We start from the raw sequence: 27,163 nt of genomic DNA, 5'->3' as shown, positions 1-27,163 counted from the left end.
TTTAGATTCGAACTCGAGCGAACAACTTAATAATACCAACTTCGTTAGTTGAACTAGACATTACATCCTAATGTTTAATAAAATCTAACATTTAACATTTAAACAATACTAAAATTAAGGTTTGATATCATATGATGAGCTTACAAACTTGTAAGAGAAAAAAAAAATGAGCTTCCAGACTAGAGCAAACAAAATTCGCATAAGTTTTTCTCTTTTTGGACAATAAATTCACAAAAGCTATTATCCAAATACAGAAAAACAATTAAAAAAATTCAGATTATAATAGAATTATCTTCATTGGTAGGTTGAAAATTGAATAAATTATCTCACTCAATTACAAGGGAAAAAAAGAAGAGAATAAAAGATCTTTCCTAAAAAAAAAAGAGAATAAAAGATCTGAAAGTGTAGCTTTCCGACACATGAATGGTCATAAGCCAAATGAGCTACAAGATCCTTACACATGTCCAAACAAAGCCACCTTAACCTGTATGGAGTCGCATCCTTGTCTTCACTACTTCTCTCCATTATTCTCTTTGCTCCAACAACAACAACACATCAATTCTCTCTCATTAATCCATTTCAACACTTCAATTATTACACTAAGATTTTCTTATTATATTAAAAAAAAAAAAAAAACACAACAACCATGTTATGTTTCTCTCTCCACTCTCCTCTTCAACTAACTCATCTGATGACTCCCGCACCTAAAAATGAGTTAATAGTAACATCATACTAAACTTCTTTGACGAACTTTTGCTTATATTTGAGACCGGATGTCGGAGAATTCTGAAATATCTCCGAGCATGTCTTCAAGAAGTCTTGGAGAGATACCAGAAATCTCCGCAATACATCTCGGAATCGATCTCGTATCAGCAGCCAAACGAAACATCACGTTCTTGAAAAGTGTTGCAGATTCTCAATGGCTTCACCAAACAAATATTACAGTTGAAGCAATACGAAGGTACCGTGATCTATGGATGCCGTTGATCTCTGATCTAACGATATCAAACTCTTCTCTTCCAATGATTCTTCCTCCGTTTGATGTTGAATGGATTTGGTTCTGTCACTGTTTGAACCATGTAAGTTACAGAGAATACTGCGAGGGAAGATTCTCGAAAGTTATTGGTAGAGCAGTTATCAATGATGAAGAGAATAGAGAATATGCGTTGATGAGATGTAGAGAGATTTGGAAGAGTAGATATCCGTTTGAGTCGTTTGAGAATGAAGCAAGTTCTGATTCGAATGATTCTGATAACGTTGTTGCTGAGGGGAGTTTGAGTTTGAGTTTGAATGATGATGAAGTTTTTAAGGAAGTTGAAAAACAAAGGTTGTTGTGTTCAAAGTTTATGGAACCGTATAGGTGTGAGATGTTGTATTTGATAGCTGCGAGACAAAGATATAAAGCTTTTTTGTTTATGTTGCAAAGGTTGGGTTCTGAATGTTCTTCACGTTTGGTTCCTACTTCGGATATTTCGTTGATGTGGTTGACGCATCAGGTTTGTCTTTTATTTCATTACTATGTTTTTTGTTTTGTGTTCTTAAATTTCCTTAGAATCACGGGCTTTATAAACGACTTATAACATAAACGCTTATTATAGTAAGTGATAAGTGATTATGTATAAACAGTATTTTTATAACGAAAGGTAAAATAAATTCAAACTATTTTCACCTAAGCTATAAGTTGTTTTTACAAGCCATCCTGGGTAGCTTATGGAAATAAGCTGAAAAAACTTATAGATGTATCATAAACTGTTTTCATAAGCTCATTACTATCATAAATTGTTTTCTAATAAAGCAATCCAAAATGGTCCTTAATTTGACTTTAACGCCATGAGTCTAGACGTAAGTAGTAGAGTCTAGCTTCTTTATGTAGAGATCAAATGGCTTCCAACTAGAGGAGGTGTTGGTTTTCTCCTCAAAGATATCCTTCCCTCTACCAACTTGTCAACCTTCTACTTCATAGTTGCACATGTACCACTGAAATTTGATTTTTCAAATCTTCCTTAATTTGATTTTTTTTTTCTTTCTTTCTAAATGGAGTAGAGCTACCCAACAGTGTATATGGAAGATTTGAAAGTATTGGCCTTAGAGGGCGATATGCAGAAGGTTGCAACTATATCGGAAACTGTGAAGGAAAAGGAGTTTGAAGAAACCACGATATTATGGGACAAGGCATTCAATCAACCTTATGAGAAAGCCGGTGGAGAAGTACCTTTGACATTGGAAGGTGTCATCTCAATCAAGTCCCCCATCTTGTGGGAAGAATCAGATATTGATGTCAATACAAAATATAGGTCCTTGCTTCCAAGATTTTTACTCGAGGTTTGTTTCATACACTCTTCCTCTCATCATCAGGCACATTAAATTAAGTAGTTTATTTAAACGAATAGACTAATAGGAGAGTATTGCAAAACAATGAAGTGGCTGTAAATTTTAAAATGCAGGCATGTGTGTTTGTGAGGCTTAAGCCAAGAATAAAGGCATCACAGAAGGATAGAAACCGTGATTTCCTACGCCTCCGAATGATCAGGTGTCATAGTGAGCTAAAGCTAGATGAAGCCATCTCCACTTTCCCCTTTGATACATGGAAAAAAGCTTGGCATGTTTACTGCGAATTTGGAACTAAGGGAGTTATGCTCGAATATCGTCGTCATGGTGGTGGTAACTGTTTAAAGAGAAGTAGCCGGCAAGACACTGTTTCTTTCCGCTGGAATGATTTATTGAGAGCAGATTCTCTAACATTGGAAAAGGAAGTTAGTCAACAGGTGAATGTTGTTGCGTCGATAACTCCACCAGTTCAGGCACCATACTTGTTGAAATGTGTGCCTGATCGAGTCACAGATGATTCAGGGGCGATGATATCTGATGTATTTCTGAAGATGAATAGTTATCGCCCACAAGAAGGACGATGGTTGTCTCGCACGGTTCTTGATCATGCAGGGAGGGTGTGTTTTGTTATTAGAATTAGGTAAATTTCAAAAACTTTACCTATACATTCAGAAATACTACCTCTATTTCAAAAGTGGAAGTCATTTAATGTTTTTCCACACATATTTTGAACAATAATAACTAATATCATCTTTATTAGCCATTAGGTGGTAAAGGTTGTCATAGATGCATAGTGAAATAGCAGTTAAGAGTAGCTTGCACAATATTTATTTGGGGGTAAAATTGGATAAAATTTAATTAATTTCGTTTTGAAAATACAAAGCGACATTCAAATTGATTTTGTTTAATATTTCTAATATGACATTCATACTCATACGGAGGAAGTAGTTGGTAGAGTTAATCTCGTGAATTGTGATACCATTATGTGCTTACACAGACAAATATTTAAATTACAGGGTCGGAGGAGGATTTTGGAGAAGAGGAGGTGAAACTCCTTCAGCTGTAAAATGGGAAGATAGGATTATAGAGATACGCGAAGGATCTTGGTCTTATGTTGCTGGTTCAATTGGTAGAGCTCCTGGTATGTTTTTATATAAATGTGACATAAATTGAGTCGTTATAAATGTGCATAATTTTAAAACTGCTGCACGAAAACGTGTATATTGGTCGTATTGGTATATCTGTATTTCCTTCATATTTCATATTAGTCCTGTTTCAGATATTGTCAGAACTCAGCTGAATTGGTCTCATGCAAATTTAAAATATTTTATTGTTTTTTGTTTCTGTCTAGTACAGAGAAGGTTGTGGGCACTGCAACACCAAAGGAACCTGCAGAACAATGTAAAGCGGCATGGTGCTTTTCAACAGGAGATGAATTGATTATACAGTGGGATTCATCATTATTAGTATCAAGTCTCATCTTTAGTTTGACGAATCCGACATCTCTCGAGTCATCGGTAAAGTTGAAACGCCCCTAAGCATTCTACTGAGTTTAAATTTTATACATGGTCATTGTAAAAAGTTTTACAGTGTCAACAAATTACAACCAATCAGTGTGACTTTAGAAATAGTATGATTAAAGTCAAACATTTTAAATGATCTAAATATTTGCACTGACAGTGTATATGAATTAAATCCTATAAATAAAATATGGTTTTTTTCTTTCATAAGTTGGCCTAAGTTGTAATCATGAATTGCAGGTGAAGTTATTGAAAGGGAGGCAAATGCAATATCAAGTGAAAAAGACAATGCCAAATAACAAAAACGAAGAAATGAAGCACGGATTAGAGGAGGATGAGGAGGGTTTTCTAACACTAGTTCGTTTCACTGAAGATAACCCAGATGGAAAAGCAACAGCTCTACTAAATTGGAGGCTATTGGTTGTCGAAGTATTGCCCGAAGAAGACGCAGTGTTGATGCTTCTCCTTTGTATTTCGATACTGAAAAGTGTATCTGAAATGAAAAAACACGACGTAGGAGGCTTGTTGGTGAGGAGAAGATTAAAGCAAGCAAACTTTGGTACTAAAGATTGGGGTTCTGTGATACTTCATCCATCTTCATTTGGCGATTCACCTTATGTTCAACCTTGGTATTGGAATGCCGAGCTTGTGATGACATTTGATGAAGTAGATCAACTCAAAAGGCAGCCAGTATTAAGTCATTCAGCAGTGGAAGGCAGTGACAAGTTATATAAGCATGGGATTATCAGTTAAGCCTTCTGATTTTTTTCTTCCAATTTTAACTTGCTTGATTGTTATTGTTATTGAATTTTTTTGCTTTCTTTGAGTTCATATTTTTTAGGGAATTCAAAATTCTGAGCCCTGAAACATGTTTGGAACACACCATAAATTATAAATTCTGAGTCCTCAAGTTTGATTGTGAATCTTTTTGTAACAGTGATTTTATCTATGTACAAAATTTATTCAAATCCAACTGAATCACTGAAATTTACTATACATGTGTAAGTGTGGAATTGTGTTTTTGATGAGTAAGGTTTGCTATTTACACATCCCACATGAGAGATTAGTCTTTCATAGTATGTGAGGATATCCAATTTATACCAAAAAGGAAATTTCTTGTGCTAGAATTTTATTTTCAGATTGATTTCGGTTTGAAAATGATTTCGGTTTGAAAAGCTACTAAAATAATTCTACCTAACTTGGTGTTTCTTTTAGAAATTGTTATCTATTTTAGGCATGCATATCATTTTTCTAATAATGTGCTACGTAAAAGTAATTAAGAATATTTTCTCAAAAAACAGAAGAATATTTATCTGTCAAAAAAAAGTAATTAAAAATAATTCATAATTTCTTGATAAATTATCAAAATGAACGTGTGGAGTATGATGTTTAAATATATTTTTTAATGACGGTAATACTAAATACTAATAGTTATTATACAACTATTTGACATGGCTGACACTTCACGGACAAAACAAGTGTAGAATATGGTCTCCTAAATAAAAATGTGGCATATGATGTGGTATATATTATATATTTGATAATATTTAGAACTTGCACTATGCAAGATTTCATTTGGGGTGTCATCAATTCCTATATATTAGGGTTTTCACATTCTATTGATGAGTTTAATTGTTTAACCCTCTATTTTTTCAAGCATCTTATAATTCAATTAAAAAAATTGTGAGATGAGTCCACAATGGATAAAAATGTTCAAAGTGTTAGGTTGGACATGGTGATTGAAGTTTGAACTTCGATTCTCTACTTATGTGTTAGTTTCTAATGAATATATATTGCAATTTTATCTATCTATAAGATGAACCTTTTTATTTTTCTCCTAATATTTCATATCCTTTATCTCAGAAAAAGATATACATAATATCCTAATTAATACTTTTCAGATAAAATATAATGCATTTGTTGTCGCTACCAAAAATCTAATTCATTTAAAATAAGGTTTAATTGCAACTTTTGTTGGCAAACATTGATCGTGCAATTTTGATTCTCTAAATTTCACTGCCGCTCTTACAATCAACTCTTAATTCCTCTAAAAAAAAATACAAGCAGCTCTCTATGTCACTAGATGGTCCAAGTTTAACTATAATAGGTACAACGAAACATAACTAGATTGGTCCAATTTTAACTATAATAGGTACGATGAAACATAACTTGACTGTGCTGACAAGTGACAAAAGACGAGACTTTACACGTGCACTTTTAATGGTCGATGAATGCGCGTGGTCGCCTTGTTTGATCAAGACATCAAATGTTCATATAACTTGTTTTGGACGGGATTAAGGACCATCTAAAATGAACTCCACTATAAGGGTTTATAATTTATACAATATATAATGATGTACTACTAGCACAAACCATCGTTACCTCTGAGTAATCAACCATTGTTAGATGAATATCAAAGGGTGATCAACAAATCATGATGTTAATCTCTCTATGAGCTCAACGAGTTTTATAGTTAGTTTTTGTGAAACTTGTTACTATAAAAACACATATGCACTATGAGAAATGTACCACACCATTCTGATTCCTCACATTCACCTGAGTTTGTATGTACAACATCCTTTGTCGAGATCAATGTGGGACTTCAAACTCATATTTGCCACAACAATCTCCACCTCAAAGGGGAGTTGATCAATTCATCATGCTCCCCCTTAGAAGGAGGCTTTGTCATCCACATACATTTGGTCTTCTGTTGCATCAATAGGATACGCCGTCTCGCCACCATTGTCAGAAAGACTTTTGACTCAAAGAGTCTGTCTTTTTAGTAACTATCGACTCTAATTCCAAGAGTCTGTCTTTTTAGTAACTATCGACTAATTCCAAAGTTGAGTCGTGAGGCGAAGGTCAGTGAGATCATCCAAAATAGACCAAGAGCAACAACACAAGTGAATTGGACACCACATATTTGCCCCAAACTTTAATGCTTGGATTTACGAGTCCTCTCACTTATATATTATTGAATATTTACTCTTTTTTTATCTAATGTGAGACATCTAACTCACCCACGCACTTGCCACAAAAAAATTTCCCCTTAAGTGTGAGTCTGTCCATTCATATGGATATGCTCCCCTTAAAGCGGGAGCTTTTCCATCCACATACACTTGCACCTCTGTTGTCACTGCATCAATGGAACTCGTTGTCTGACCACCATTGTTATTTATCAGAAAGACTTTCAACACAAGGAGTTGTTTAAACCCTTCGTCGAACCATCGACTATGATACCATTGTTGGGTCATGAGGGAAGCCTAGAAAATCATCCACATTGAGCCAAGAGAAACCACACAAGTGAGTTAAACACCATATTTTAATCCAAAACCTCAAGGCATTCAGTTTATTAGTCCTCTCGATTATATGTTGTCCAACATTCACTTTTCTAAGCGATGCAAGAATTCTAACTCACATGCCACAATAGAAAGAATGAAGGATTTTGGTGAGGGAAGACTTTGGTGGACTTATTTTTCTTCGTGATACAAAACCCTCCTAATTTTGAGGAATTCAAAAATTGTTTTGGATGGTGATTTTGTCGGGTTTGGATCAATTCTCCAATTCCAATCTATGTTGGTATAATACTCTTAAGATTAAAATATTTTGTTCCTAAATATTCATTTATTATCGTCTTCAAAAAACACTTATTTTTTTTTAAAAGATTTCTCTATTTTTTTCTCTCCTACATTCGTCCTACCAAAATCTTCTCTTCCCTTCCGCTCCAAACTCTCAAATAAAGCTAAGTAACAATTGGAAACTTGAGAAATCTAATTCACATAATTGAAAAATAGAGACTTAAATACAATATTTTTTTAGGGGACTTAAATTGCACAATTCTAAGGCACGAAGATGCAAACTTACAATTAAGCCTTAGGGTGCGTTTGATTTGTTAAAAAATGAAGGATAGGACAGAACAACTCCAGTTGTCCAGTGTTTGATTTGTAAAACTGTTTCAGAGACAGAACAAACTGGAGGCAAGGAATAGGACAAAAACTGAAATTTTTGTCCCTCACCAAACCACATCACAACTTTTTGTCCCACGTACAAGTTGTCTAAAACACCATGTCCCACGTACAAGTTGTCTAAAACACCAAAATAACATTTCGTCCCCCAAAAAGCATATTGTACTTGCAAAAAGTACGGTAAGGAATACTAGGATTCTAGGGTTTAGACTGATGATTAGATGCCTTGAGAATGCTCTCAAGAGTGGTATTTATAGCCTGCTATGGGCTTGAGCTTCGGTTGCTTGGTTTCCAAGCAACAGGGGTATTTGTGTATTTTGGGGCTTTTGGGCGCTTTCTAGAGGCTTCTAGAAGTTTAATGAGGCGGCGCCCTTTAGGGGGCGCGCCAGGGCTCAGGACTCTTTCTGGAGGGCGCCCCGGCCTTTCCAGAGGGCGCCCAGGCCTTTCTGGAGGGCTTAGAACCCATTTTTGGAGGGCTCCTATGCCCTTAGGAATATGATGACGGTCCACAGCCCCCCAAGTACGAGTCTTGGGACAAGGCGAAGTGATGATGTCATGCGAAGAGTCTTTCAGGGATCATTTGATTCATTTAGGAATATGATGACGGTCCACAGCCCCCCAAGCACGAGTCTTGGGACAAGGTGAAGTGATGATGTTTTCATGAAATCCTGCTATGCAGCCGGACTATTTCGAAGGATTTCTCCAGGGCGGTTTACGAATGTCACGGAGACCCCGAGGGTAGATATATGTCCTGAACTTGGAGCGTCGTACTGAGTCTGTCATGGAATGCTGACGGAACCCGCGGGTGTATGTTCTGTGTGCCCGTATCCTACATGCCCCCCAAGCACGAGTCTTGGGTCAAGGCGAGTTGGTTGGTGATCCGGGTTTGCTCCGTGTATGTTTTGCTCGAAGGAGGTCGCCATTAGGCGATCTCGTATGTTCCTTTTGTATGGCGAGCTCCCCAAGGCGCTCTTGGGGTTTTTACTGACCTTTGACATGCCTTGAACCATTGATGTCCGCCACGTGTCCTGATCTTAACTCTGCCTGGCACGCTTCCCGAGGCGGCTTTTGCTCTCCCTTAAAAACGGATTTCTAGGTCTTCATTTCTTCATTTTTCATTTATCCAACGTTCCTTGCTGCTCTCCTCTTCGGTTCTCTTCACGTTTTGTTGCCGGTTTATAGCATCTGCAGATCCGTCTCCCACTCCCTCGCAGGTACTTATTGACTTCTCATCCCTTCTTTTTCCCTCTTTTTGTATTTTTATGTTTAGAGCGAGAAACGTTAGTTTAGGAGATGGTTCTAATTAGGGAGTGCGATGGTGAGGGGAAACTGGTCCAACCCGTTGATCCGATTGAAAAAGAGAACTTGAGGAAAGCGTGCCTGAGGCACGCTACCGGTGCTGATGGGATTATCAATTGGGATGCCTATTACGATGGGTTATTCGGGGAAGAATTGTTTAGTGACCTTTCGAGCGAGTCAAGTGCTAATTCGGGCCATGATAGTGATTGTGTGTTTCTGTCTGCCGCTTCAGGGGCAGCTAAGGAGGACGAGTGCTGGGAAATTCGTCCGCTTCAGGGGACTTCGCGTGCAGTGGAGGGAAAAAGATTACCTTCTAGGTCACTAGGGATGTCTTTGTTCGCGGAAGAAGTGTTGTTAGAAGAATCCCTTTATGTTGATGTTTCTGCTATGGATTCATTTCGAAGTAAGTTCGATATTTCATCTACCGGGCGGGAAGAGGACGTGGTGATGTTGTCTTGTGATCCCGACGAGCGCGTGTGTGATCAAGAGATGGCGGGCGAGGGGGACGAATCTTACTTTGTCTATACCGCCGTCTTAGAGGAATTCGGCGTGAAAATTCCTTTCACGCCTTTTGAGATGGACGTATTGAAGTTTCTGAACGTGGCGCCCACACAGATTTTTCCTAATAGCTGGGCGTTTATTCGGGGTTTCGAAATTCTATGTAAGTCGCTGGGTCTTGAGCCTTCTGTCGCCGTCTTTTTCCAATTCTATGGTACCAAAGATGTCAACAAAGGGACCTGGATAGCTATCTCTGCTCACTCTGGAAAGAGGCTCTTTCCCCCTTACGCTTGTAACTTTAAGAAGGAGTGGCGGGATACTTTCGTTAGAGTGCAGGGGTCGCCTGGATGCTCGACGTCCTCAGTTCTGGTGAATGGCGAGCCAAAGTTTCCTCTTCGGTGGTCCAGTGCCCCTTTGGCGGTAAAAGGGTATGACTTGGATGCGATGTCGCCCTATGAGCATGAGCTAACTCAGTTCCTGGAGAAGGTTCCATTGACAAATATTCATGACCTGTTAAATAGGGAGGGCGACGTTGTCCGCATGGAAGCCTATTTGCGTGAGTGTCTTTTAAAAGTTTCGCATTTGCTTTGGTTTTGGCATTTTATTTGATTTATTCACCTGAGTTCGTTCTACTTTGTGCAGGCGAAATGTTGCCCCTTACTGGCGCGGAGATGAGGAAGTATTTGGCGGAGTTGGAGAGAAGTAAGAACCCTGATGGCTACGTGTCCAGCAGTCCAGTGGGCGTTTCCTTGAGGAGGTTGAAGAGGAAGGAGTCCGTTAAAGGTGATTCTGGTGTGATTGAGGTGGACGATTCAGAAAACGCTGGTGGAGGAAATGCCCCTACTTCGGCGGCCTCTCCTTCGTCTAAGAAGGCGAGGACGGGTCGGGGATCTAAACCTAGCAGCAGCCGCCCGCCCTCGGGAAAAGAAATTGGAGGGACTTCTCTGAATGACGACGTGATGGACTCTTTTTGGCATTCCGGATTCGACATTCGCCGGTACAATACTATCCTTGTTTTCTTAGGCGTTAATTCCTTTGGCCGTTTAGGTCTTCGAATTTTAGTGACTTTATTGTTTGATGATCTGGCAGGTATATGAAGGAACAGGTACCTTTTACTAAGGTGGACGTGGAAGCTGGAGTGAAAGCTAAGTGCAGCGACCTGGTGGCGGATATCCATACTGCAGCTTTGAGAACTATGCTGTTGAGCCATTGTTTGGAGACGAAGTATGACCTAGTGGAGAAGAAGCACAATGATGCTGCGGAAGACGTGGAGAAATGGAAACATAAGTCTTCTGGACTTGAAAGCCGCCTTAAGGAGGCGTTGAAGGACAAAACAGCTGCTGAATCCGCCCTGGAGGAAATGAAGCAGGCTAAGGAGGATGCGGAGGCGGAGAAGGACGCGATGAAAGCTGCGTTAGAAAAGTCAGAGTTGGCGGTAGACGAAGGGCGGCGGGCTCTAGCGCTATACTTTGAGGACGGCTTTATGCGTGCTAAGGAGCAGGTGCTTTTATTTAACCCGGAGGCCAAAGTTGAAGAGCTTGATCCCTTCAAGATCATCGTGAACAGCGAGTTGGTGGACGATGAATAGTTTTGTGCTTTTTTATTTGTTTGTTATTCGAACTAAGTTTCTTGGTCTGTAACTTGATATTGGCGGCTTCTTAGAGCGCCCTTTAAAACACTTTTTTATTTGCTCGGCGATTTGTGACTTTGGATGTTTACATATGCTTATGTCAGATGCGGTGTCTCTTTCCTGTTGTGGCTTGATATTCTGCAAATGTTTAAATAATTTTATGATTTTCTACGTTGCTTTCGACTTCATTCTATATGTTTAATGCGTCTTCATGAGTTGTTTCTTCAAAAGTGAGAGTTTTCAGTGACTGCGTCTCTTTTTAGATTTAAATCTCTATCACTCATCTGGTACATTTCGTCGCCCTAAAATGTCGACATAAGCATTTCGGCGGTCACGTCGAGGCGCCTGGCGTTTATTCTTTCGTCTCTTATTCTGAAGGAGGATTTTGCTTCCCACTCTGAGGGAAGATTTTACACTTCCAACTCTGATGGAAGGCGCCTCCTACTCTGAAGGAGGACTTTTGCTTCCCGCTCTGAGGGAAGACTTTTTTATTTTACACTTCCAACTCTGATGGAAGGCGCCTCCTACTCTGAAGGAGGACTTTTGCTTCCCGCTCTGAGGGAAGACTTTTATTTTATACTTCCAACTCTGATGGAAGGCGCCTCCTACTCTGAAGGAGGACTTTTGCTTCCCGCTCTGAGGGAAGACTTTTTTATTTTACACTTCCAACTCTGATGGAAGGCGCCTCCTACTCTGAAGGAGGACTTTTGCTTCCCGCTCTGAGGGAAGACTTTTTTATTTTACACTTCCAACTCTGATGGAAGGCGCCTCCTACTCTGAAGGAGGACTTTTGCTTCCCGCTCTGAGGGAAGACTTTTATTTTACACTTCCAACTCTGATGGAAGGCGCCTCCTACTCTGAAGGAGGACTTTTGCTTCCCGCTCTGAGGGAAGACTTTTATTTTACACTTCCAACTCTGATGGAAGGCGCCTCCTACTCTGAAGGAGGACTTTTGCTTCCCGCTCTGAGGGAAGACTTTTATTTTACACTTCCAACTCTGATGGAAGGCGCCTCCTACTCTGAAGGAGGACTTTTGCTTCCCGCTCTGAGGGAAGACTTTTTTATTTTATACTTCCAACTCTGATGGAAGGCTAGGCGAGTTGATGCGTCGACGCAGCCAGAGCCTTTATCAAGGTTGACGTTGTGGATCCTTTATCTTTGTTCTTTCAGGGAGCGAATTCTGTTTGCATGATAGAAAAAATGTGGATAGAATCAATGATATGAAAAAAGGAAAGGGCGCCTCGTTAAAAACCCCTGCCCTTGCAGGGGAAAAGAGTGCCACCCTAACCCTGTATTATTGATATAGTCAAAATATAAGAGTTGCAGTGGTGATCTTACATCATCCTTATTTGGTACATAATAAAATTAAAATGCAAAAGAAAAAAAATCTAGCTATAATAGTGACGCAGATTGGCCACGTTCCAAGTGCGAGGTACGACGTCTCCGTTCAGTTCTTCTAACTTGTACGCCCCGTGAGCGTATTTTTCTCTGATTCTGTAAGGTCCTTCCCAGTTTGGAAATAGTTTGCCTATTCTGGTTGGGGCGACAACTTGCTTGAGGACTAAGTCGCCCTCTTTCATCTCCCTGGGCGTCACTCTGGAGTTGTACCGCCTAGCTGCTCTCTGCTTGGCTGCGAATTCCCTGATGTGTGCCTGCTCTCTTACCTCATCAATGACGTCCATGCTTACCGCCATACCTACTTCATTAGCTTTTTTAAGGAAAATAACACGTAAATTCACAATAGCAATATTTCCCTGCATTAAAAAATGTTAGTCGCCTGGCGAAATAAGATAGATACCTTCTTCTGAAAACGTATCTCGCCTCCATGTGGGGGTGTCGATTTCGACCGGTATCATGGCGTCTGTGCCATAAACCATAGTAAACGGTGTCTCCTTGGTTGTAGAATGGGGGGTAGTGTGGTAGGACCATAGTACCTGTACTTATTTTGATCGATGCATTTGTTTATATATAGTATAGTAGCTTGAAAGAGATTTTAAAAGCTTTGGAAAGTTGAGGCGAGAGTAAATTGACTCTGTAAATTATTCATACCTCATGGAGTTGTTCTGCGCACAAACTTTTGGCGGCCTCTAATTTCTTTTTGATCCCGCTAAGAATAACTTTGTTGGCCGACTCGGCCTGCCCATTGGCTTGCGGGTGAATTACCGAGACGAATTTTGTCTGTATCCCTAGGTTCTTGCAGAAGTCCAACATTGTTGAGCTTGCGAACTGAGTTCCATTATCTGACACTATGCACTTAGGTAGGCCGAAACGGCAGATGGTCTTCTTCCAGTAGAATTTCTTTACTCTTTCCGCAGTTATCTTGGCGACTGCTTCCGCCTCGATCCATTTGGTGAAGTAATCCACTCCCACTATGAGAAATTTCAGCTGTCCTGGGGCGAGAGGAAAGGGTCCAACGATGTCGACTGCCCATTTGTGAAAAGGCCATGGCGAGTATACAGAGGTCAACTCCTGAGCTGGGACATGCTTCCTGTCAGAGAACTTTTGGCACTTGTCACACTTCTTCACGAAAGTCGAGCTATCCTGAAGCATGGTGGGCCAATAGTAGCCGGCGCGGAGGAGTTTGGCGGCTAGAGCTCGCCCGCCTATATGGCTACCGCAAACGCCTTCGTGCACTTCCAGAAGGACCAAGTGCGTCTCGTCTTCTCCCAGGCATCGTAGCAAGGGAGTCGTGCGGCCTCTTTTGTAGAGTTTCCCAGAGACCAGAGTGAATTTGGATGCTCGCCTTCTGATTGTCTGTTCTTCCTCGTCGTTGGTTGGTGTGAATGATCCTGTCAAATATCTAAGCAATGGCTCCATCCATCCTCCTGTGTTCTCTACGACCTGAAGTACTTCGGCCACCTTCGTACTGGGTGTTGCAACCACTTCCTGGATAACTGTTCTGTTGTTGCCCGGTCGTTTGGTGCTGGCGAGTTTTGCCAATAAATCTGCTCTGGAATTCTGCTCCCGTGGTACATAAATGGCTTCGAAGAAGCTAAATTTCTTGGCGAGGCTCTGCACCTTAGTCAGGTATTTGGCCAGCTGTGTGTCTTTCGTCTGGTAGTCGCCCGTGATCTGGCTTGTTACGAGCTGGGAATCACTCTTAGCTCTTAAATTTTCGGCGCCCATCTCTAGGGCTAAGGTCATGCCAGCTATTAAAGCTTCATACTCGGCCTGATTGTTGCTTGCCTTGAATTCGAGTCTGAGGGATTGTTCGATGAGAACGTCGTCCGGCCCTTCCAAGATAACGCCTGCACCACTGCCTTTCAGGTTGGATGAGCCATCTACAGATAAGAGCCATACGAAAGGAGGTTGTTCCTGTACTGGAGAGGCGAGCTCCACTACAAAGTCTGCCAAAACTTGGGATTTGATGCTCTCCCTTGGTACGAACTGGACGTCATACTCTGAAAGCTCTACGGACCAGGCTACCATTCTTCCGGCCAGGTCAGGTTTCCCCAGCACTTGCCTGATCGGGTAATCTGATTTTACGACGATCTTGTGACTTTGGAAGTAGGGGCGAAGCTTCCTGGCTGTTACGACGACAGCAAGGGCGAGACGTTCTATCTTCTGATATCGCAGCTCTGCCCCCTTGAACACCCTGCTGACGAAATAAATCGGCTTTTCTCCTGTTGCTGAATCTTCTACCAAGACTGTGCTCATGGCGTTGTCAGATATCGCCAGATACAGGAAAAGAATGGCGTTCGGATTTGGCCGCTGAAGGATGGGCGGACTAGCTAAGAACTTCTTAATTTGCTGGAAAGCATCTTCGCATTCTGGAGTCCACTCGAATCTCTCCTTTTTCTTAATGGAGGCGAAGAAAGAGAAGGCTTTGTCGCCGGCGCAGGACAAGAAACGAGAAAGAGCGGCGAGCCTACCTGTGAGTTGCTGCACTTCCTTGATGTTGGTGGGGCTTCTCATGTTGATGATCGCCTGACATTTGTCAGGGTTTGCTTCGATGCCTCGTCTTGTTAAGAGGAAACCCAAGAATTTTCCCGCCTGCACTCCGAAAGAACATTTTGCTGGATTCAGACGAATCCTATACCTTCGAACCTGGCTCAATATCTCCTCCAGATCTTCAGAGTGACTGTATCCCTCCTTCGTTTTTGCGACCAGGTCATCAATATACACCTCAAGATTTCGTCCTATCTGCGCGGAGAACGCGGTGTCCATAGATCGCTGGAAGGTGGCGCCTGCGTTCTTTAGACCAAAAGACATGACTTCATAGTGATAGTTCTTTGTGCTGGTCATAAAGGCCGTTTTTGGGGCGTCCAGAGGGTCCATCCGTATTTGATTGTAACCTGAATAGGCATCCATAAAGCTAAGAGTTTTGTAACCTGAGGCGCTGTCGATCAGGTGGTCAATGTTAGGGAGAGGATAAGGATCTTTGGGGCACGCCATGTTCAAATCCGTGTAGTCCACGCACATTCGCCACTTCCCGTTTGCTTTCTTAACAAGGACGGTGTTGGCTAACCATGTGGGATACTTTATTTCGCTGATAAAGTGGGCTTCAACTAACTTTTTCACTTCCTCATCAACTGCCTTCCTTCTTTCCTCGCCCATCTTCCTTTTCCGCTGTACTACCGGTTTCACGCCAGGCTTGATAGATAGGTGGTGGCAAGCAATGTCGGGGTCCATCCCTGGCATTTCTGACGGATGCCAGGCGAAGAGATCCAGATTCTTCTTTAGTAGCTCGATCAGGGCGACCTCCTCTTCAGGAGATAGTGACGTGCCAATCTTTGTTGTATGGTGGGCTTCTGGTCCGATGGAGACTTCTTTTAATTCTTCAGTGGGTTCTAGGCGTTCTTGCTGGAAGCCTTCTCTGGGATCCAGATCGATCATGTTAACTTCGTGCGTTACCTCACTACTTGGCTTCTTTCTGGTCTTTTGCAAACGCAAACTGTTATGATAGCATTCCCTGGCGAGTTTTTGATCGCCTCGAACGGTTCCAATCTTTCCAGAGTCAAGAGGGTACTTCATTACTAGGAACTTCGTGGATAAGAACCCGCCCAACAGGTTGAAGGCAGGGCGACCTATGATGATGTTGTAGGAGCTAGGCGAGTTTACGACGAGGTACCTGACTCGAATGGTTTTGGCGTGAGATCCGCTTCCGAAAGTTGTCTTTAGGGTGATGTATCCTCTCACATGAACCTGCTCGCCCGTGAAGCCTGCCAGAGTTCCTCTGAAAGGTTGCAGCTGCTCTGGGTCTAGCCCCATTCGATCAAATGTGTCGTAGTAAAGAATATCCGCAGAGCTTCCTGGGTCTATCAACACCCGCTTCACGTCCCACTTGAAGATTTGTAAAGTGACGACCATGGGGTCGTCGTCGTGGGGTACTACGTCTCGATAATCTTTGGGCGTGAAGGATACCTCTGGTTCGTGCTTCTGATCTGTCTCTTCATACTCCTGGCACAACATTACCTGTCTCACATATTTCTTTCGCGACGAACTCGACTCCCCTCCTCCGGCGAAGCCGCCCGAAATAGTGTTTATGGCGTGTCTTTTTTCGTCGTTCACTTCCTCCTTTTTATGATCCGTTTTTTGTTTATTCTCGCCCCTTCTGTCCCTGACGTATCCTCTTAGCTTCCCACTTTGTATTAGTCGCTCGATTTCTTGGCGAAGATGAATGCACGAGTTTGTGTCGTGTCCTCGTACCTTATGATATTTGCACCATTTGTCTTCATCCCTTCCCATGACGGGGCTGCGGGCTGGCAAGGGCTCTGGGATCAGCCTTGCTTCGAAGACCTCCTTCATGATACGCTCTGGCCTAGTATTTAAGGGCGTGAAGTCCCTTTGAGAATACGGATTGAACGGTCGCCTCTCCGGCCTTCTGTAGGGGGCGCGATCTCTGCCAGCTGTTGGTTGATAAGGTCGCCGCTCTGGATTGTTTACGCGTTCCTTGGCGTCTCTGGCCTTCTTTTCTGCGTTGCTCTCCTCGCCCTTGATGTAACATTCTGCCCTGGCTATAACTTCTTCCATGGAATCCGCAGGTTTCTGGGCTAGAGACTCGTTGAACTGCCCTGCCCTTAGTCCGTTCTGGAAAGCTCCTACGAACACTTCCTGGTTGGGGTTGATTACCTTGATGGTTGTATCGTTGAACCTAGCCAGGTAGTCTCTGAGGGATTCATTATGCCCTTGTCGCACATTGAAAAGGCTAGTTGCTGGGACCTTGCGATGTCGACTAGCGGAGAACTGTTGTATGAGTTTTCTGGTCATGTCCTGGTAGCTGAGGATGGAGAAACGTGGGAGATTCATGTACCAGCGTAAGGCGGCGTCAGTGAAAGTACCTGCTAGCAATTTGCATTTCAGAGAATCGGGAGCCCCGACGACCGCCATGCGTGTATTGAAGGCCGTGACATGCTCCATGGGGTCGTTCTTTCCGTCGAAGGTGGATAGATGGGGCGGCTTGAAGCCTTCTGGAACTGGTGCGTCCCAGATTTCAGTGGATAATGGTTGTGGTTCAGGGTCATCTAACTCGCCATGGTGTGATTCTTCTTTTTCCTCCAGTTGCTTTTGTTGCATGGTCTCCATTGAGGCCTGAAGGGCATCGTTGTGATCCTTCAGTTGAGCGAGTTGAGTTCGCATGGATTCCAACTCTTCGGCTGTTGCCATGACGAGAGGCTTTTCTCTAAATCGTACGTGAGGTGCGATTTAGGTTGGTCGAAAGGGGTTAGGGTTTCTAAATCGCAAAGGAGTTTTTACGATTCAGAGGTCTGGTTTAAGGGTTCCTGAATCACGATTTGCGATCCCGAAACGTGGTCAAGGTTAGTTTTACCTGTCCCCACAGACGGCGCCAACTGTACTTGCAAAAAGTACGGTAAGGAATACTAGGATTCTAGGGTTTAGACTGATGATTAGATGCCTTGAGAATGCTCTCAAGAGTGGTATTTATAGCCTGCTATGGGCTTGGGCTTCGGTTGCTTGGTTTCCAAGCAACAGGGGTATTTGTGTATTTTGGGGCTTTTGGGCGCTTTCTAGAGGCTTCTAGAAGTTTAATGAGGCGGCGCCCTTTAGGGGGCGCGCCAGGGCTCAGGACTCTTTCTGGAGGGCGCCCCGGCCTTTCCAGAGGGCGCCCAGGCCTTTCTGGAGGGCTTAGAACCCATTTTTGGAGGGCTCCTATGCCCTTAGGAATATGATGACGGTCCACAGCCCCCCAAGCACGAGTCTTGGGACAAGGCGAAGTGATGATGTCATGCGAAGAGTCTTTCAGGGATCATTTGATTCATTTAGGAATATGATGATGGTCCACATATAAAACAAAAAATTATTCAATACCATAAAAATTTGTCCTGTGTTGTTATGCCTTGTGTTGTGTTGTTCTGCATTGTACTGTTCTGTCCAGTACTTACTGTTTTGCAAACCAAACGCACCCTTCGACTAACTAAATTGTTAATTTATTAGTTGCTCAAATTGCAAGGCCATGACTTCTAGGCACGATGAAACTTGAACATAAAACATGCCTTCCATTAAGCTTAAGGCTTCTACAAATATATGTTGCTTGTTCGTTAATTGAAAATGACTTGTAATGGGAAACACCTTCTAATAGTTGACTGGCGGTATCAAAATTTACACATCAAATCTATTGAAGGTGTATTTGTGAACAATAAAGATTGAAACAGAATATAAAAACAGAACGTGGGAATTGCACGCTTCTCGTTGTTTTAAGAGAAGGATATAGATATAGCTATCATGGATTCAACGTTTTATAAAGAACGTTGAGTATTCATTTTCTCGAGACACCAAACCAAAGTTTGGACCTAAGAAGGAACAACACACTCCAAAGTTTTAAACCAACATCAACATATCAACTCAAGTGGATTGAATTGTTACCATAATTATTTTCAACACTAAACAAATTAAAGTTCAATTTCAAACTATATTATTGAATCGTGTCTCTAACATAATTACCTCTAGTAGAGTGAAAATATAAAAGTCAAATCAAACTACTCACATGTAGTTCAAGTTAAAAAGTTGAGAATATTTGCGGATTTTTTTTTACATAAATACAAACATAATAAATAAAAAATAATTATAAATAAAAAATAATTAAACAGATACTTTGTAGCATTGATATTTTTAAATCAGGTATAATTGAAAATTATAATTTAAAAAAATATATTTAAAATCATAAAGAAATTTTAATTCATTTATGATTTTAAAAGTATATATTAAAAGAGAAAAATAGTTTTTTTTAGGGAAAAAGAGAAAAATACTTAACATCATATAGAAATTAAGTGCGTCTATTAATGTAGAATAATCTATTCTTTTAATTTAAAAATAAAGTAAATGATAAATCACTATTAAAAAAGATAAATCTCTATTAAAAGAGTATCTTCCAATTTTATTTTTGAAACTAGATTTTGAAATTAATTAATTTGAGAATATAAACAAAACAACCGAGATTTAGTGCACATGATATTGTTACGGCCAAGTACATAAAAAATATCAATATGGCACTTAAGTTATGAGATTCTCCCATCAATTAAACTTAAAAGAGTATCTTCCAATTTTATTTTTGAAACTAGATTTTGAAATTAATTAATTTGAGAATATAAACAAAACAACCGAGATTTAGTGCACATGATATTGTTACGGCCAAGTACATAAAAAATATCAATATGGCACTTAAGTTATGAGATTCTCCCATCGATTAAACTCAAGTCATAACACTTGTTACTTTTTCCCATGGGATCGTGTAAAAGAAAAAACTTGTGGTTTATTTAATGTGAATCATAGCTAAGAGAGTACATACTACAAAGTACAATACCCGTTATCGAGTCATAACGGGAGCTTGGAGATTATCACATTAGGGTAAGAATAATCATAAAAGTGAATTCGACACTAACTCATCTTTGTCTACAATATTAAGATATAGTAATACATATATAAATCTTTTCATATCGTTCAACATCCAATTTTTTTTTTTTATATCTTGTGTAAGATTCTTACTACACTTACATACCAAATCTCACTGGTGCATTTCATTACTGCAGTAACTACCAATACACCGTCTCGACCAGATTTTGAACCCTGCATAAATAGTTAATTTAATACAAGCTAGCAAAGTATATAAATATGCAATATCCAATGTCTAAAGCCACACACAACCATCTACCAATTTGCCATAGCCACTTAACATGAAAACATCAACTACCACTATTGTGTCCCTCTTTATTATCCTCTTCATCTCTCCCTCTCTAGCATCTCTCATTTCCTCTCCAAACACCACATGCAACCTTACACCCTTCCCATCATTCTGTTTATCTATTCTTCCCTCTCAATATTTGTCCATAGATGACCAAACCATTTTCTTCCTTCAACAATCCTTAACAATAACTCAAAACAATATTCAATCAATCTCCTCTTTTTTTAACCAATCCACCTTTCCATTTTCCACTTTACTTGTCCTTCAAGATTGTCTTAATCTTGCTGAATTAAATACTGATTTCTTGTCCATTGTACTCCAAGCCCTAGAAACCAATACTACAATGAGTAGTAATCAAGTTAATCATTTGCAAACATTGCTTAGTGCTGTTTTAACCAATCATCAAACATGTTTAGATGGTTTTCTTGAGGTAAATCCTTTTCCAAAAATTAGCACTACCTTATCATACTCTCTTTCTGATGTGAACAAACTTTATAAGATAACTCTTCAGTTTTTCACGCTACGTCGGACTCAAACTATCATTGGAAGATTAACAAAACAAATTACAACAAATAATAGAAAGTTGTTACAGACAAGTGTTGACAATGTAATGGTAAGACAAAAAGTGGTTGTCAACCCTGATGGATCTGGTGATTTTGTCACTATAAATGATGCTGTGGATGCTGCACCTACCAAAACAGGCACCAACAATGGGTACCATGTAATCCATGTTGTTGCTGGGATTTATAGTGAGTATGTTTCTATTCCTAAGAGTAAAGAGAATCTAATGATCGTTGGAGATGGCATCGGTCAGACTATCATCACCGGTAATCGTAGCGTGGTTGATGGTTGGACAACTTTCCAATCCGCAACTTTTGGTAAGTTAATTAATAGTTCGAACAAACGCACACACTCTAATAACGTTTAAATTTTACTCTCATAACGCGTATAATTTATATGTGTTATGATAGATATAATCATTATAACTTATAAGTATCGAGGTCATCTGATACTTTCACTCGCGTAACTTCTGGTAACGCACTAGGTCATCTAATACGCAAATTGTTACAAAACACAGGATTAAAGAGATTAAGATTCATCTTATAGGGAAAATAACTTGAAAGCTTGATAGATAGAAATAAAAGATAGTAAATAAATACATGAGATTCTCTATATATCAAAGAGAATCAACAAACTAACTACTACTAACAAAATCTACCTAAACTTTATACTTCTATTACAAGTAACCTTTGATAATGCATGCGTCAAAAGTGTTATTAGACTAGTCGCACAAAAAACACACAAGTGTGTTCTTTGAACAACAAGTCTAGATAACACGCAATCAAACACAAATTGGACATTGTGTTCTTTGATGTTGCATTTTATCTGTTAGTCCATGTACATTAGTTAATATAGCACTTGTCTCAACTTAAGTACTAAATATTGTTTGCTATGTTTGTGCAGCTGTAACCGGAAAAGGGCTTGTAGCAGTGAACATAACATTTCGTAACACCGCGGGATCCAGCAAGCATCAAGCAGTTGCAGTAAGAAACGGAGCTGACATGTCAGTTTTCTACAATTGTAGCTTTGAAGGTTACCAAGACACATTATACGCGCATTCCCTTCGACAATTCTACAAAAACTGCGACATTTATGGAACAGTAGATTTCATATTTGGCAATGCAGCAGCAATATTCCAAAACTGCAACATCTATCCAAGACTTCCAATGCAAAATCAATTCAATGCAATTACAGCACAAGGAAGAACAGATCCTAACCAAAACACAGGGTTCTCTATATGGAATTGTTACATTGTAGCAGCTAGTGAATTGGGTGGTGCAAATAATAATTATAATGACATAAAGACATATTTGGGTAGGCCTTGGAAGGAATATTCAAGGACAATTTATATGCAAAGTTTTATTGATGGTTTGATTGATCCAAAGGGGTGGATGGAATGGTTAGGGGATTTTGCATTAAGCACATTGTATTATGCAGAATATGCTAATTGGGGACAAGGTTCAAATACTAGTAATAGGGTCACATGGGAAGGGTACCATCAAATTGATGGAAAAGATGCTGATGAATTTACAGTTAACAAATTTATACAAGGTGACACGTGGTTGCCTATGACAGGAGTGCCTTTCAGAGCTGGGTTTCAGTGATTATATATTTCTTCCCCTTGATTCTCATTCATTTGAAATGTGGTTTCAAGTGAAAATATTGTTAATTTTTCAAGTGTGAGTAATTAGTTTCATATCGCGGATAAAAGAATGTTGACAAGAGAAATGAATAAAAATTAGTTTTTCTTAATGCATTTGAAAAAAGAAACATAAAACTTAAACAACTTAAACTTATCCTTTGCTTTAGAAGAAAAAAATTCATGTAAAATGAAGTAGAGGTCCTCTTCATTTTCTAAAAAAAAAAATAAAAATCCAATTGCTATTGTTTTTATGGTGAATAAAAGATGTACCAACATATTTTAAAAAAATTACTGAGGTTAATTGAGTTTTTATATACCAAAATTATAGCAATAGTCTAATAGAGGTATCTAACTTTTATGAAATAAAGAAGATCATAGCATCATACACACAAAATATGAAGTGTGGCAGAGGAGAGACTCTACCCACTAATTATCACCTTAAATTTAGCTTATAATCTAAGAAACACAAACCAAAAAGGTTCTATATATCATGCGGCTTCCAACATTCTTTGTTTTTAGAAAACATAATTAATCTAGCATTTGACTCTAAACCTCACATTTACTATAACAACTTCTAAATCATTCTTCAATAATATACATTCAAACAAATTTCTATTTTGGACACCATTCTGAATTGCACACTCCGGTAGGGTTTGACGGAGGATTACCACCGCCTGATCGGCATAACCTTTGAAAACAATATATCAACATATAATTCAGAAGAAACAAGAAAAAAGTTATATCTAACTTGCATACAATTTTTTTATTACTAGTGTAGAAACTCGTGCGTTGTATATATGTGGTTAATTACGCACATTCATAGGAGCTAGCTAGCTGCATATATATATAGATAAATCAAAATGGTTGAGGAAGATACACAAAAGAGGAGGAGAATCGTCTTAATCGGCGTCTCAACCTTTTTACTAGTGGCTATGGTGGTTGCTGTTACCGTTGGTGTAAGTTTTGGTGTTAATGATTCAAAGGATAACAACGGTAAGACTCATATGGCTTCAACCGTAAAAGCGGTGAAAAGTTTTTGTCATCCAACAGATTACAAAAAAGAATGCGAGGAGAATGTAATAGCAAATGCCGGAAACACAACAGATTCAAGAGAGCTCATTAAAATTGCTTTCAATGTCACTGTTACAAAAATCGGCGAGGGAATCAAGAAAACCAATCTTTTGCATGAGGTTGAGAAGGAACCAAGGGCAAAAATGGCACTAGACACATGCAAGCAATTAATGGATCTTTCTATTGGCGAATTCGATAGGTCAATCGACGGAATAAAAAAATTTGATCTCAATAATTTAGAAAATATTCTTGTGAATTTAAGGGTTTGGTTAAGTGGTGCAATTACATACCAAGAAACTTGTTTAGATGGTTTTGAGAATACTACTAGTGATGCTAGCAAGAAAATGAAGAGTATTTTAACAACTTCAATGCATATGAGTAGCAATGCACTTGCTGTCATTTCGGATTTGGCGAAGAATGTGTTGGATTTGAATGCGACAAGTGATGGACGCCGTCTTATTGATGATTATAAGGGTGATTATGTGGGTGAACAAGTTGTTGCTAAAGATGATGTTAATGATGTTCCTTCTTGGGTTGGTGATGGTTCAACTGTTGGTGTTCGAAGACTTCTTCATGTAACTCAACATAAACTCAAGCCTAATGTGGTTGTGGCTAAAGATGGTAGTGGAAAGTTTAAGAAAATCAATGATGCTTTGAAAGAGGTGCCAAAGAAGAACCAAAAACCTTTTGTTATTCATATCAAGGAAGGTGTTTATCATGAGTATGTTGAAGTTACTAAGAAAATGACTCATGTTGTGTTTTTTGGTGATGGTGGCAACAAGACAAGAATTACTGGCAACAAAAATTTTATAGATGGAATTAACACCTACCAAACCCCCACTGTCGGTACGTGTATCCTTTACGTAGTAAAAATATTTTAGAGACGAATTAATTTCGCATTTTTCTTTCCTTAACATGTCGCTATTTCAGCTTTTTCTATGTACAAAAACTATACATGGGAAGCAACTATAAATATATCAACTTAAAAACCATTATGCGTGATTAATAAGAGATATAGTACTATGGGAATTTATTATTAATAGTTACTTGGAAGTAACAGTATGTTTTTTTGACCAAAAAAAAACAATATGTTAATTACAAAATATATTGATGTTTATGCATACATATTGCAGCTATTGAAGGAGATAACTTTGTAGCCATCAATATAGGATTTGAGAATTCAGCTGGACCTCAAAAACATCAAGCAGTGGCCATAAGGGTCCAAGCAGACAAGGCAATCTTTTACAAATGTTCAATGGACGGATATCAAGACACATTATATGTACACACCATGCGTCAATTTTATCGCGATTGTACAATTTCAGGCACGATTGACTTCATCTTTGGCGATGCAATAGCCGTTTTCCAAAACTGTACATTCTTGGTTAAAAAACCATTAGAAAACCAACAATGCATTGTAACTGCACAAGGTAGAAAAGAGAGACATCAACCATCAGGAATAGTCATTCAAAATTGCCACATTGTGGCTGATACTCACAATGTAAAATTCGACAACAAAGCCTATCTTGCGCGTCCGTGGAAGAATTTCTCAAGGACTGTTTTCATGAAAACTTACATTGGAGATTTGATTCAGCCAGATGGGTTTATGCCATGGCATGGACCAAATGGTACTATTTCTGGCATTGACACTTGTTTTTATGCCGAGTATAATAATAAAGGTCCTGGTTCAGATAAATCAAAACGTGTAAAATGGCCTGGGATTAAGACACTTACATCACAAAATGCAAGTCATTTTTTACCATCTATGTTCTTTCATGGGGATGATTGGATTAAGGTTACTAAAATTCCTTACTCTTCTGGAGAGAAATCCCCCAAGAAGTAAATCAAATAAATTTTCAGGAGGTGCAAAGGTCATCATTTGTACAGTTAATTGTAATTTATCTTTTATATTTACTAGATTATTAGTTTGGAAGTTAGTTTTTTTGTTGCTGTATTTCTCATCATAGATGATTATGCGCTATTTTGTTCCTAACTCCTATCAGACATATAGATTCACAATTGATGTAAATTAAATCTTGACAATTTTATTTTTACAATTACTTGATAGACTTATTTATACTTTTGGTCCTGCAAATCTATAGTACTTTGATTCTAGTCCTTTTAAAAAAAAAATTGGTTTTTGTGCCTGCAATTTATAAAAACTTTTATTCTAATCCAAAACCCCAATCCACTTTATTTTGAAGAGACTCATAATTGCTTGAAAGACAAATTACAGTAATAATAATAATAATAATAATAATAATAATAATAATAATAATAATAATAATAATAATAATAAATCAAAACAGAAAACAAAGCAGCTTCGTATAAAAATGCAAACAAAATGTGTAAGACGTACGTTCTCACTATAATCTCTAAATGTATCAAAATTGCAAACACGTCCAGGGAAGTGCCGAGACGAACAATTGATCGATGTTTCAGGACCACAAAAGAAGACGTCACATTATATATCCAGCATCGTATCCATTCATATGCGATTTGGGAGCAGACGGACTAGCACGGTAGAGGTGCTGACGGACGTAGGGTAGCACAGTCAAGGTTTTGTTTCCTAATAAAACCAAACAGTTTTGAGCGCAAGGTGTTCACTTCCCTTTTATTTCCATTTTCTTTTGTTGATTGTGAATAGAAAATGTTTCTGTTACGTCTACTTGTTGCATTCTTTGTGCTGAGGAGCCAAGATTGATTTAGAGGTGCAAAACTGATACTTACCTATTTGGGTAATATCGACTATAATTGATTTTGCTTCAACAATTGGTTTTAATTTGAAGCTAAAATTTATAGTTTTTGACTTCAAGTTTATTGCTCAATCCACTCTTACGGTGATGTTTCCAAACATAAACAATTTTAGCTTCAATTCACTTTTAAGTTTTAACTAAAATCAATTATACACAATCTTTTCTTTCAAAAGTAATTGTTGTAGCCGTGGAATAAAGCATACACTAAAACTTGCTATCAATGTCTGCAATGAGGAAGGTATGACTTCTATTGGTTTCCCTCTAAATGGAACTTTATTCATTAGGTTGAAATTTTAGCACACACAAGAAGGTCCAGAACGTCTTGTATTGTGGTAGTTAGTTTCAGTTTCAAGTGTAGAACTACATTAGAAAAATGCTTCTGAGTATGCTATGTAATGTATGCAATGTTGTTTTTCCTTAGATTATGAGCATAAGTGGACAACGACACGTCGACACATAGATGCCAATAATAATTTGAGAAAATAAAAATGATTAAATTTGAATATAAACACATGTCAAACGTGTCGATGTCAGAGACCTCATGCACTGGAATTTTGATTGTGAATAGAATCAATAGATTAAGACATCTTCAAACTTTGATTGTTTCCAAAAACCTATCTTATTTACGGGTTGCTTGCATGTGAATATTTAGAGAAAATAGATACAAAATATATAACTTTATTAGCTCTGTATATTTTACTTTCATGCTAAAATATATCTCTCATTTGTAAATGTTCAATGGAATTTCAAAATA

General features: G+C 39.1%; 4 protein-coding genes across 4 annotated transcripts; 3 read left to right on the top strand and 1 right to left on the bottom strand.

Annotated features, from left to right (window-relative positions):
* Positions 1-642: 642 nt before the first annotated feature.
* LOC146957285 (enolase (DUF1399)) lies at positions 643-4,844 on the top strand. The gene is made up of 6 exons (XM_085735549.1): positions 643-1,496; positions 2,044-2,322; positions 2,445-2,968; positions 3,345-3,469; positions 3,685-3,845; positions 4,089-4,844. The coding sequence occupies exons 1-6, from the start codon at positions 774-776 to the stop codon at positions 4,599-4,601; spliced, it is 2,325 nt and encodes a 774-aa protein (XP_085591675.1). The 5' UTR covers positions 643-773; the 3' UTR covers positions 4,602-4,844.
* A 7,784-nt stretch (positions 4,845-12,628) lies between these two features.
* On the bottom strand, positions 12,629-17,846 carry LOC146957284 (uncharacterized). Its single transcript, XM_085750173.1, has 2 exons — positions 13,290-17,846; positions 12,629-12,994 (listed from the first exon to the last, which is right to left on the bottom strand). The coding sequence occupies exons 1-2, from the start codon at positions 17,844-17,846 to the stop codon at positions 12,629-12,631; spliced, it is 4,923 nt and encodes a 1,640-aa protein (XP_085606299.1).
* A 2,408-nt stretch (positions 17,847-20,254) lies between these two features.
* On the top strand, positions 20,255-22,692 carry LOC146957283 (pectinesterase-like). The gene is made up of 2 exons (XM_085735541.1): positions 20,255-21,257; positions 21,844-22,692. The coding sequence occupies exons 1-2, from the start codon at positions 20,372-20,374 to the stop codon at positions 22,542-22,544; spliced, it is 1,587 nt and encodes a 528-aa protein (XP_085591667.1). The 5' UTR covers positions 20,255-20,371; the 3' UTR covers positions 22,545-22,692.
* On the top strand, positions 22,682-25,748 carry LOC146957282 (putative pectinesterase/pectinesterase inhibitor 21). The gene is made up of 2 exons (XM_085735534.1): positions 22,682-24,499; positions 24,787-25,748. The coding sequence occupies exons 1-2, from the start codon at positions 23,443-23,445 to the stop codon at positions 25,494-25,496; spliced, it is 1,767 nt and encodes a 588-aa protein (XP_085591660.1). The 5' UTR covers positions 22,682-23,442; the 3' UTR covers positions 25,497-25,748.
* Positions 25,749-27,163: the final 1,415 nt, after the last annotated feature.

Source organism: Medicago sativa, chromosome 1 (assembly GCF_051527215.1).
Source record: "Medicago sativa cultivar Bolivia chromosome 1, Bolivia_mono, whole genome shotgun sequence".
NCBI classification, from domain to species: Eukaryota; Viridiplantae; Streptophyta; class Magnoliopsida; order Fabales; family Fabaceae; genus Medicago; species Medicago sativa.
The sequence above is the reverse complement of the archived record's forward strand: the minus strand, read 5'-3'. Positions and strand labels throughout refer to the sequence as shown.